We start from the raw sequence: 12,357 nt of genomic DNA, 5'->3' as shown, positions 1-12,357 counted from the left end.
TATAAAGGGCATACTTTTATCCAAACTAGTAGAGTGACTGTGGTGATTGCCATTAAAAATGAAAGAAAAATTAAATTAACACTTGAATGTGCTATTGTTGGCTGATATAATGATGGTGAAGTGAGGTTTGTTTGGAATGTTCTTTCCCTGATTTTTTTTTTTTTAATAGATTTTTTGTATAGGTGGGCAAAGTTACATAGTTCTATATATAAACTGTTTGATGATGGAAGGCACTGAGTTCTTGCTGACTTTATAGACCACTTATTCTTCATGTGATGTGACATGGACTGTAGCCTGTAGCTTAACAGAAAGTAAATACTGCAATTTCATTGTAACGAGTTTACCCTTCTCTTCTTCATAGCACAATGGCTGAAAACAAGGTGAAGTTAACCAAACCTGTGAATAAGACTCCTCCAAAATCTCCTTCAGATCCGGCAAAAGATCGAGCAGCAAAACGATTATCCTGTGAATCGAACAGCTCCCATGAGGGAGCTATGGCAGGAGAAATAAGTGCTCTGGAAGAGGCCTTTAGAAAATTTGCCATCCATGGTGATACAAGAGCCACAGGAAAAGAGATGCATGGGAAGAACTGGTCAAAGCTATGTAAGGACTGTCATGTGATAGATGGAAAGAACGTGACAATCACAGACGTTGACATTGTCTTCAGTAAAATCAAGTAAGTTCCTTTCTGCCATTGGTTTTGTGTCTCCCCAACATGTTTTACAGCTATCATCTAAATTTATTTTCTGTTGCTTACAGATATTGTGAGACACTGTATGTCTCTGTCACAATCTATTAATGAGATACAATTTATTTCATGTCCCTTTATGAAACTGTGTTGCTTTGTCTGAAAATACAGGTTCAGCGTCACAGGTCTTAATGTTGTGCAAAGAGATATGATGTGATCAGGACAAATCTGGGCTATTTCAACACATACATGTTTTTAATTGCAGTAAACGGTGTGACTTTTTCCTGACGAGTATCTGAATTAAATCCTGATGTATTTTTATATCTTGCCAAAACTCAGCCACAGAGGAGTAATATGGGATATGTACTAAAAGCCAGTGTTCCTAACAACAGTTGTGATGTCCAGCACAATACCTACTTAGGCTTAAAGTGTAGGGCCATGCAAAATTGATTGTGAATTTGTGATGCAGAACCATGGCTGTGATTAATTGGTTGGGATTATCTCAATGGTCCTAACTTAATCTTGTGAATAGACTGGAGCTTTAGTGACTCTCTGCCTGGATTGAAAATGTAGACAGGCTTGATCCAGAAACTTGTCAAATCCAAGGGAAGACTCAATTTTTTTTTTCTTTGTGTAAAACTGGAACGTTTTTACCTTCCCCTTTCCCCTGTATCTGATCTGATAACCTTGTCTTTTCTGCTTTTTATTACCACAGTAACTGTTTAAATTGTCTCATACCTTGTTGTGTTGAGGGACTGGCTTTAAGGAAGGTACTTTGATTGTCATTGTAGCTTATAGGAACATTTATTTGACTTGTACTTTCACCTACTGTGATGTAATGCTGGGGGGAACATGCAAACTGAATTGCTTTCAAGGGTTATTGAGAAAACTTGCTATAAGCTCTGACCCTTTAGAGTGCATCAAAGCAAAGAAAGGCAGAGAAAAAAAGGCCTTTAATCTTGAAAGGTTGTCCAGTGCAACATGGACAGTTAGAATGACGTTACTTTTTTGATTTCTTTTGTTTGTTTTCTCCTCAGGGATCTTATCTAGGCAATTAAAAGCACCATATATGCACACTCCAACCCTCTTGTTCTTTTATCAGTCCATTTTGTTTTTGAGTCCCTCCTTGTATTTTTTGAAAGTTGTGTTGCCAGCTAGGTATGCAATCAGTGAACTAGCTGATCTGAAGGGTTGTTTAGTCTTTATGTTTGTTGGTTTCTGTCTTCATCTATGATAGACAATTTATTCTGGGTATCAGAAGACTCTGTCCTTCGCTGTTGTTTTGAGGTCCTGCAGCTAGACTGTGTCTTCAAGATGGACCTTAGCCTGACATTCTTACAGTCAACCATAGTGGTTCAGTGAGATGGGTTTGGTGTATCTTGGTAGTTGAAATGAAAAGCCAAAGTCTACTTGTGAGAGTAGCAGTGTGTATGAATTTATAAGTTGCATCCCTAGAGATAGAGGAAAACTACCTACATTTATGCCAAGTATTTGTATTGCATTAATGAAGTTGGGATAGACTGCCATTTCTAGAATAAGTAGAAAAGGAAATGTTTGTGGATTTTTTAGGTTATAAAAACATAAAATAAAGACATCTCATTAAATATGGTTATCTTTCTATGCCTGCTGCACCTGGAAAAGCAAACAAAATTGTAAAGAGTGAATTACCAAATTTTACAATATCTTATGGGATGAAATTTATGAAAATTGTACCAAAACCAACAAAAGTGTACACAATAGTAAATGTAACTATGTGGTGAGCTGGCTCCTTGCTGTATTTTAGAGTTTCACAGTCAAAACTTGAGATGTTGGACTCTTTTCTTCATATGTTCATTGGACTGCATACAACAGCAACACTATAGTTGCAGGGTAGATTTTAATTTCAAAGCTATCTTCTTTCTCAAAGGTACATAAAAATATCTTTTGCTAATTGCTTTCAGGATAGCTTTGCTTCTTTAAATGGCAAAAATAAATTCTTATCTGAAAAACTGGCTCACATCATTGTTAAAAAAGAAGCCTAAAAATACTTCGTAGGAAGTAATTTTTTTAACTGGTCCCTAAATTCATATCCATACTTGAAGACAAGGGTAAGTCACAATCATATATTATGAGAAGGGAAGTTTTCATAAATTACTGTATGTGAAATTTTCATGACAGGACTAAAAATAGTGTTCCATCATTTTTAAATTAAAATAACTTTAATTTACCTGTACCTCAGGCTTCTACTGAAATGTAGGGTTTTAGTATAAATATCTTAGCAATATTATGCCAGGCATTAATTTTTCACATGCTATTTGAAACTTATATAGACATCCTTCTTTTATATTTTGCAAAGGAAGTAATAATGCAATGTGGGTCTACTGAATTTAGAGACATACAACTGGCAGACATGCAATAGCATTGATGTCATTGATTGATAGTTTTAATGTGAATGAGAGTTCTGTGGTTATCTTTTCAATAGTTGAAACAATTTCTTCCTTCTTGGAAATTTTCCTTATTAACTGACTGTTTCATTTGTATTACTTTTGCAGAGTTGCAGAAGTTTGTAGGCTGTGTGTCTTGTATTGTCCTTGCAGAGTGCAAATATAGGGGTTTAGTGAATCTTGTTGTTTTGGAGAGACTAAAATAATTGCTGACACAGGAAAAGAGCACATAAGTGTTCTGCATTTGGTATGAAAAACAATGCGTGGCTGCATTCTTCTTAATCCAGCAAGACATTGTGACACAATAATATTAAGAGCTCTTTTTGTATTAAAGAAAGCAAATACTCAAGAAGAATAGATATTACTGATCTTTGACTAGCATTATGGCATGTTGCCTTAAGAACTTAAATTTCTTTGTTTATTGGGGTCAACAACTGCTCTGGGAAATTTGATATGTTAGCTATGCCATACACATACTCCACTTGTATGTAGTTAATATGGTAATAGTAATAGCCCTGATATAAATATCTCTGCTCTTACTTTAGAAGTGTTACTACTCAACATTGCAAAAGTATGGTTTAAGCACTGCCATAAAACTGCTAATTCTGTAACATTATTAGATAGAAAAATAAAAATATTTCTGTTTACACTTGTATGTTACTATGGTTGCAGGCAGGCCTGGGTGACGTCACGTCTTGGATCCATTGTAAGCATTTATTTAGATAGTTGTCTCCATAGAAACATTTGTTTGTTTTGATGTTACTATGTGTTCAATTTTAAGCAAATTGTTGTGGTTCTATACTGGATTGATATCGAAGACTAGTTAATCTACAGAAGCTTTGTAAATATACCTTACTTCCCAGCCTCTAAAATATTTTTGGGTAAAAGATTAAGTCCCTTCAGATTCCATTGATAGTTTTGCATGTTACATCAACATGTTTTCTTGTTGCTGAGGAAGCCATGTGTTCTAAAGGCCAGAAAACTCTCCTTCATCTTTTTGAGAAAGGAAGGTTTTGTTTCCTTGGAGAATCTTCACAACACACTTAATTGTGCCCTGACTTTTGCACAGTCCCGCCCATAATCTATGCTTAGTACATCTTTCACAGTCAGCTGTTTAGCCTACCTATTTCCCACAGTCTGAATCAGTCAGGTCTCTACAATGAGAGCTTTCACCTGAGACCAGCATTCACCATTGCTCTAAGACTGTGTAAGAATTAAAATGGGTAATACTTGTTCTAAGCAGCCAGCAAGAAAACTCTTGGCAAGAATGAGTATGTGTTTTCCCCATTTGTTGACTATAATAAAATTGTTGTATTTTCTTTGTAGTGAACAATTATAATTCTTCTTGTTTTCTTACTATATTTAAAAATAGTAGTAGTTTGACACCTGCACTCATTCAAAACAAATATAATTCTATGGGATTTTTCTGTAGTACTTTGAATTTAACAGAGCTTTTACTGAAGCCTCTCTTAAATCTTTTAAATATGTAAATAGCTATGAAGCGGTCTTTATATATAAATGAAACACATTCTGTGTTTTACTTCCTTACTGGAGAGATTCTTTTAATAGTGACATAGAATCTCACTCGTGTAATCCCATTTTATGCATGAAGTAGGCATAATAAGTAAACTTGTGTACTTCAGTATATCAAGAAATAAGTTTTAAGTGGATGTAGAATGGTACGCAGAACATAATCTGTGCTAATAAATCTGTGAAGGCAGACAAACTGGAGTAGTGCAGTTATAGACAGAAATGTAGGTAAGTTACAACAGAAAGTGTTCTTTATTGCTGTATTTTAAATGAAATTAAGATCCAATTTTCTTTCTTGTCCAAGAAGCCAAATGTAATGTTGTCTTTTTCACTTTATTCTATAAAGGCTTTTTATTTTAAAAAAATAAAGCAACTCTTCTCTCCCTTCTGCCAAGAAGCAAAAATTTTAAGTGATCACTTAAAGGAAGATGCTTTTTGATCCACTTGCTGTTAAGCAGCCTTGTTTTGTGCATGTAAAATGGTTAAGCTCTGAACTCCTAATCATGTATGCTGATTATGATTTTAAAAACAGCCTTTTGTGTAAGTAGATATCACATGAAAACCTATAGTTACAGTGGTGGGTGATCTGTTTCTCAGCTGAAATGGAATGTTGCATGGTTACACAGTATAATAGTTTACTTGGTATTGGCATGTTGCTTGTGGACTACAAGGACATCTACTGGTTTAAAGCAGAAACAGGGCTATGATAGGTGATCTTGTGTGTTTTAAGAGGGTCTGTTGATGGGTTTTTTGGTTGTTGTTCTTTTGTTTGTTTGTTGGTTGGTTTTGTTGTTGTTGTTTTTGCAAGTCAGCCTAATTTCATGATATTGCACCATCATTTAAAATCACCCATTTTTCATTTATAAAAGCAGCTGTGTGAAGTCTCTGTTACAAAATTACCTCTTTTTACCAAATAACAAGAAAGTATTTTCTAGACTGTTAAACATCAATGTAGACTTTGCTTCTTGTTTTTCATGGACTGAAGTAGAATTTGATTTATTTGTAAAGCATGAGGCTGCAGCAACCAGGTGACTGTAACATTTAAGATCCTGGAGGAGTGAACAAGATGAGCAACAGAATTCTAACCCTGGACTTCAGAAGTGCAGATCTTGGCCCATTCAGTTTTCCACAGGAAGCTGCCCTGGAGGGCAGAGGGGCCTAGAAGAGCTGGTTGATCTTCAAGACAGCTTCCTCAGAGCACAGGAGCAGACCATTCCCCTGTGCACAAAGTCAAGCAAGCCTGGCAACAAGCCACCATGGATGAACATGGAGATTCTGATTGAGGTCAAACATGAAAAGGAAGTACACAGGAAGTGGAAGGAGGGAGAGGATATGTTGGAGGAGTATAGTCCATGGGTGAAGGAACAGAGTGAGGGAAGTCAAAGTACAGCTGGAGTTGAGACTATATCGAGGGGGTGAAGGGCAACATGAGAGGCTTCTGTAAGTGCAGTGGTAGCAGAAGTGTGTGCCACCTGCTCAGTGTGGCTGGGGACTGAGTGAGAAGGGACATATAAAAGGCAGAGATACTCAGTGCCTTTTTTTATCTTGCATTTCAGCTGGTAGGGCTTGTCCTCAGGGTTCCCAGTTCCCTGAGTCTGCTAGCAGAGCCTGTGGGTGTGAAGCAGTACCCACAGTAAAGGAAGACAGACTTAAGGATCACTTGAGCCAACAGAAGAAACATGAACAAAATCCAAATTTTTTTTTGAAGCTTGACCCACTTGAATCCTGGACCTTGGAGGTAAGAGATAAGGTCTGGAGAGATGAAGGCTTTCCCTCAGTCGAGTAGTACCAGGTTAGAGGCTACTTAGCCAAACTGGACATCCGTAAATGCATGGGCCCTGATGGGATGCATCCATGAGTTCTAAGAGAGCTGGCAGATGCTATTGCTAGGCCACTCTCCACCATGTTTGAGAGGTCATGGAGAACAGGAGAAGTGCCTGAGGACTGGAGGATGGCCTGTGTCACTCCAGTCTTCAAAAAGGGCAAGAGGGAAGACCCAGGGAACTACCAGCTAGTTAGTTTCCCCTCTGTTCCCATTAATGTGTTGGACCAAGTCGTTCTGGATGTCGTCTCAAAATATGTGAAAGCAAAGGGTGTCTCACTGGGAGAAGTCAGCATGGATTCACCAAAGGGAAATAAATCACACTTGACCAATCTGATTGCCTTCTATGTCATAACTGGCTGGCTAGATGGGAGGAGAGCACTGGATGTTATCTACCTTGATTTCAGCAAGACTTTTGATACTGTCTCCCACAACATCCTCATTAGGAAACTGAGGTAGTGTGCACCAGATGAGTAGACAGTGAGGTGGATTGAGAGCTGGCTGTGTGGAGAAGGGTCAAGTTGGAGGCCTGTAGTTAGTGGTGTCCCTCAGGGGTCAGTATTTGGTCTGGTCTTTTTCAACATCTTCATCAATGACCTGGACGAGGGAGCTGAGCGTATCCTCATTAAGTTTGCTGATGATGCAAAACTGGGAGGGGTGGCTGACACTCCAGAGGGCTGTGCTGCCATCTAGTCTGATGTGGACAGGGTAGAGAGCTGGGCAAAGAAGAACCTATTGATGTTCAACAAGGGGAAGTGTAGGGTCCTGCACCTGGGAAGGAAGAACAGGAGTGGGCCAACAGGGACAAGGCACAGCAGTTTGCCTGAGGCAGTTTGAGCAGCAGGGCTCCTTCCTGACCAGTGGGGCACAGCTGATAGTGGCAACAAACACTACTAGTGAACTTGCATAAGCTTCTGGAAGTTATGATATTGACACGCCAAAGAGCTCAATCCCCTGTAGCTTGCTGGGGTTACTGGTCCAGCTACAGTGGAGACCTCCAGCCAGACTGACCTGAAAATGGTAGATATAGCTGTTTAGGTTACCAGTTGCTAGGAGTTTCTGGTGTCTCTCCATGAGGCTTGGGCTGAGAATCAGTCCTTCTGTAAAAGGTGTGTGGTTGTTGGAAGAGCTATGTTGCCAGGTGAAGAACCTAGAGGAGGAAATGAACAGGCTATATAGTATTTGAGCAGACGAGCAGGAGATTGACAGAATATTTTCAGAGATGTTTCAGTCTCAAGACTCTCAGGAATCTCAAACCTCCACTCCAATGGAGAAGCAGGTGGACCCAGAACCAAGCAGTCAAGAGTCTGCTGATGACAAGGGCTGGAAGCGGGTCACTAAACGTACCAGGAGGAAGGTTCCTCCTGCCTCTGAAAATCCAAGAAGCAGGTCTGGCAACTCCTATAACAGGTATGAGGTCCTGGAACTAGAAGGACAGACTACTGATAAGGAGGGAGAGGTTCCTTCTGAGACGGAAGTGCCTCTCAAAACTAAACCAACTGCAGCCCACATTGTGACCATCTGTGCTAAGTGGAAAAGAAGGGTAGTTGTAATAGGATACTCCCTTCTGAAGAGAATGGCGGGCTGGACCCAACTCACAGGAAAGTCTATTGTCTCCTAGGGGCTCAGGTAAGGGACATTACAGCTAGACTCCCTACCCTAGTAAGGCTCTCAGATTGCTACCCATTACTTGTTGTTCAAACAGGCAGTGATAAAATAATAAAGATAAATCTGAGGGCAATTAAAACAGATGTAAGGGCATTGGGATGTTTGACTGAAGGACTGGGAGCTCAGGTTGTGATCTTGATCCTCCTGTTTACAAGGAATGATACTAATAAGAGTAGACAAATGCATCCAGTCAATGTATGGCTCTGAGAGTGGTGCAAGCAGAAAAATTTGGATTCTTTTATCATGGGATGATCTGCTCAACACCTGGGATGGTAAAATAGGATAATATGCACTTTTCTTAGATAGGAAAAAATAGCACAGGAGCTAGTGGGGCTTGTTGATAGAGCTTTAAACTAGCTTGGAAGGAGGTAGAGGACAAAACCAGGGTTGCCAATGGTGAGCAATGGGATGGTGTGGCAAAATTTGAGGAACCAAACACTAATGGGATCCCTCATTCTGCTTTGCAAGGTGGTGGCTGCAATGTACCACACGTGAAGTGTTTCTACACTAATGTGCACAGCATGAGGACTAAGCAAGATGAGCTTGAAGCCTTGGCCCAGTTGACTGGAAACTGGCTAATGTTATTCCAATATCTAAGAAGTGCAAGAAGGAGAACCCTGGAAACTACAGCCCGGTCAGTCGAACTTCGGTGCCTGGTAAATTATAGTCAAGATTATTCTGGGAGTTACTGAAAAATGTCTGGAGGACAACACAGTCATCGGTCACAGCCAGCATGGCTTCACAAAGGGAAAGTCCTGCTTGTCAAACTTAATTTCCTTTTATGACAAGGTAACTCATCTAGTTGATCAAAGAAAGCTAGTGGATGTAATATTTCTGGACTTCAGCAAGGATTTTGATACTGTTTCTCACAGTATCCTCCTGGACAAAACGTCGAGCAAATGTCCAGCACAGACAACCATGCTATACAGTGGGTGAACAACTGGCTCACAGGTTGAACATGAAAGGTGGCAGTGAAGGGGGTAACATCAGATGGTGACCAGTTACTAGTGGGGTCCTGCAGGGCTCCATCCTAGGCCCAGGCCTCTTCAACATCTTCATCAATGACTTGGATGCAAGACTTGGAGGAATTCTAAGTTTGCTGATGATGCAAAGCTGGGAGGAGCTGTCGACTCCGTCGAGGGCAGGCAGTGCCTGCAGAGAGGTCTTGACAAGTTAGAGAGATGGACAGTCAGCAACCACATGATGTTTAAGAAGGACAAGTGCTGGATTCTGCACCTGGGATGAGACAACCCTGGTGAGAAGTACAGACTAGGGAACAAGTGGCTGGAGAGCAGTGTGGCAGAGAGAGACCGGGGGGATCTGGTTGATGTCAAACAGAATATAAACCAGCAGTGTGCCCTGCCAGCCAGGAGGGCCAACTGTGTCCTGGGGTGCAACAAGCACAGCATTGCCAACTGATCAAGGGAGATGTTTGTCCTGCTGTACTCTGCACTGGTGTGGCCTCACCTTTAGTAATGTGTGTAGTTTTGGACACCACAATATAAAAAAGACATCAATCTATTGGAGAGTGTCCAAAGGAGAGCCACAAGGATGGTGAAGGGTCTGGAAAGGAGCATCTGGGGTCACTTGGATTATTCAGCTTGGAGGAGGCTGAGGGGTGTCTGTGGCATCCTCACGAGGGGGAGAGATGGGGCAGGTACTGATTTCTTCACTCCTGTGACCAATGACAGGACTTGGGGAAATGACAGGAAGGGAAGGTTTAGGTTAGATTTCAGGAAAAAGTTTTTCACCCAGAGGGTGGTTGAGCACTGGAACAAGCTCCCCAGGGAAGTGATCGCAGCACCAAGCCTGCCTGGGTCCAAAAAGCATTTGGATGATGCTATTAGGCACATGGTGTGATTATTGAGGTGCCCTACACAGGGACAGGAGATGGACTTCACAATCCTGATGGGTCCCTTCCAACTCAGCATATTCTATGATTTTAAATATTTAAATGGTGTGTGCAAGGAGGATGCAGCCAGACTCTTTTCAAGTAGTTCCTAGTGACAGGATGAGGGGCAATGGGCACAAGCTTTAGGTCCAACCTGAGTCCTTATCAGTGATGGCAAGCAGTGGAAAATACCTTCAGGTGAGTTGTTTTAGTGGAGACAGGAGTTCATTGTAAAAACAACTGCACTTCATGTCTATTTTGAATGTATGATGTTCCTAAAGCTCACTAGGTTTTCTTTCTGTGTTTACTTCCCAGTAATTGCTTCTGGAGATCCTTTTTGGGAATGTTGCCATGTTCTGTGCAAAGCTACATGGCACACAGCTAATGAGAGCTTGCCATGGACTGTGCTAGCTGCAGGAATGGATCTGGTGCAGCTAGAGCTGTGGTGCTGTGCTGACTGGTTGTCCAGCCTGTTGCACTGACAGATATGAATGCTGTAGCTTTCTTGGCATAGCTTGGTGTTTTAAACACCATGCTTCATAAAAGGATGGTACTGATTGCTGACAGAAAATGAAGAACATTACCGTAGTAGCACTAATTTTTCTTCCTTTTTCTTTGCCTCAACTTTTTTCTGGAAGGGAGAGTTATGAAAGTGCAGGGAATCTTTTAATCTTACGGTGTTTCATATATTCATGACTGTAGGTCATGCTGCATAGGATGCTTCGAAAAGCAAAAGGTTTCTGGAGTGATCCCTCAGGGGACAGAAAAGTATAAGGTTGTGAAGAAAAGCCATTATCATCTGGTGAGAAAAAGTAGTGCTGTAAACCTATTCATCCCTTTGTCGCTGGTGATACAGCACAGCATTGTACCACTTTGTGCTTTGGGAGCCAGCAGCTGCAGAATAGTGGTGATCTTTGGCACCAGGCTGTGACTCTCATGACACATGACAGCACTTTCTTCATTGCCCAGATGTCTTGGGTCCTTATTTGATGCTCTTCAGTTGCAAATATTGTTGTTTTTTTTTTAAAAAAAGTCAGATAATGAGAGGAGTTGTTGTTTTGCTGTCAGTGGCTGTATTCTTTTATGCTATGAAAATGCAACTGATATATTTATATCATCATAAAAGTGTGTACAAGGATAATTTTTTTCTCTCAGCTAACAAGACATATACACTGATATTGTAACAGGATTGTAGTTCAATACGCAATTGAAAAATCAGTATGAGAGAACAAGGTAGGTCTGTGTTTATTGTTTGGCTTCTAACTCAGTTGTACACAATCTGCAGCTATGTTAATTATAACCCCCAGTGTAATACCAATTAACCTTGGAATTATCTGCTTCATGATATCTGAGCTGATTGTTACTCAGTGTGGGGTGGTGTTTGTTAAGCTTCTGGATGGAACTGACAGTGTTGAGAATGGAGATTTTATCTGATCCAGAGCAGTGTTGGAGCAATACAAGAGGCTACTGACGAGTGGTTCATAGAGGAGAGGGTAGGCAGCTCTTACTCATCATCATGTGCAGTCTGTATTTCACAAAAGTTGTTGTGTATTCACTTCTGCAAAAATGAAGCTCTGTGGTGTGGAACAGATGAAAAAGGGTGACTACACTGCTACTACAGCTGCACACCAAGCTATTTCATGGTACTAGGGGAAACCTCGTTTCTCTGCTTAGTGGTTGAGGCGAACCAAAATCAGAGAACAGAATTGCTCTCTGTTACTCCCCTCTGCCCTCACACAAGAAGATAAAAGGGGATAAGGAAGAGAGGCTTAAAGGTTGGAAGTTAATACTAGAACAGGTTTAACAGAAAAAGGAAGGGACACTAACTTGTGGGATGAGGAACAAATACATAAATATATATAAAACTTGATTTCAGTGATCACTGATATAAGGGTTTAAAAGTCCCTCACAGCAGAGTCAAACTTCAGAAAAGGGGCCAAGGGACCCGATGGATTCACATCCTGCAGAGCATGTGACGAACTGATGACAAAGCAGGAGCCTCTCTCCGAGACATCAGAGCGAGTTCAGCAAAGCAGCAAGGAGGAAGGGAGCAGGAAGGAGGGGCTTCCCATCCTCCTCGCTTTTTATAGAGTATATCAGGGAATCCTGACCTATCCCTGTTCTGCCCCCTGGATCCTTCAGCATCCTAAACACCCTCTGTCTAGGTCCTCCTGTTGGTACCATAAAATTAGTTTGTGTTCCTTGAAACCATAACATGTAATGAAGTGTATTTTGATATTCCTTATGCTGTTTTCCTCTGTCTTAAATTGAAACAAGTAGTAACCTTTATTCCAAATTCAAGCTATTTACATTTTTTTCCTGTGATGGATGCTGT

General features: G+C 40.7%; 1 protein-coding gene across 1 annotated transcript in view; it reads left to right on the top strand.

Annotated features, from left to right (window-relative positions):
• Positions 1 to 365: 365 nt before the first annotated feature.
• TPPP (tubulin polymerization promoting protein) overlaps positions 366 to 12,357 on the top strand; it is a 36,465-nt gene continuing 24,473 nt past the window's right edge. Inside the window, exon 1 of the mRNA XM_010008357.1 lies at positions 366 to 676. Coding sequence (XP_010006659.1) covers positions 366 to 676 — 311 coding nt within the window. The remainder of the gene's footprint in view (positions 677 to 12,357) is intronic.

Source organism: Chaetura pelagica, unplaced genomic scaffold (genome assembly GCF_000747805.2).
Source record: "Chaetura pelagica isolate M959 unplaced genomic scaffold, ChaPel_1.0 scaffold71, whole genome shotgun sequence".
Taxonomy (NCBI): Eukaryota; Metazoa; Chordata; class Aves; order Apodiformes; family Apodidae; genus Chaetura; species Chaetura pelagica.
Note: the sequence above shows the minus strand (reverse complement) of the source record. Positions and strands in the feature narration are given on the sequence as shown.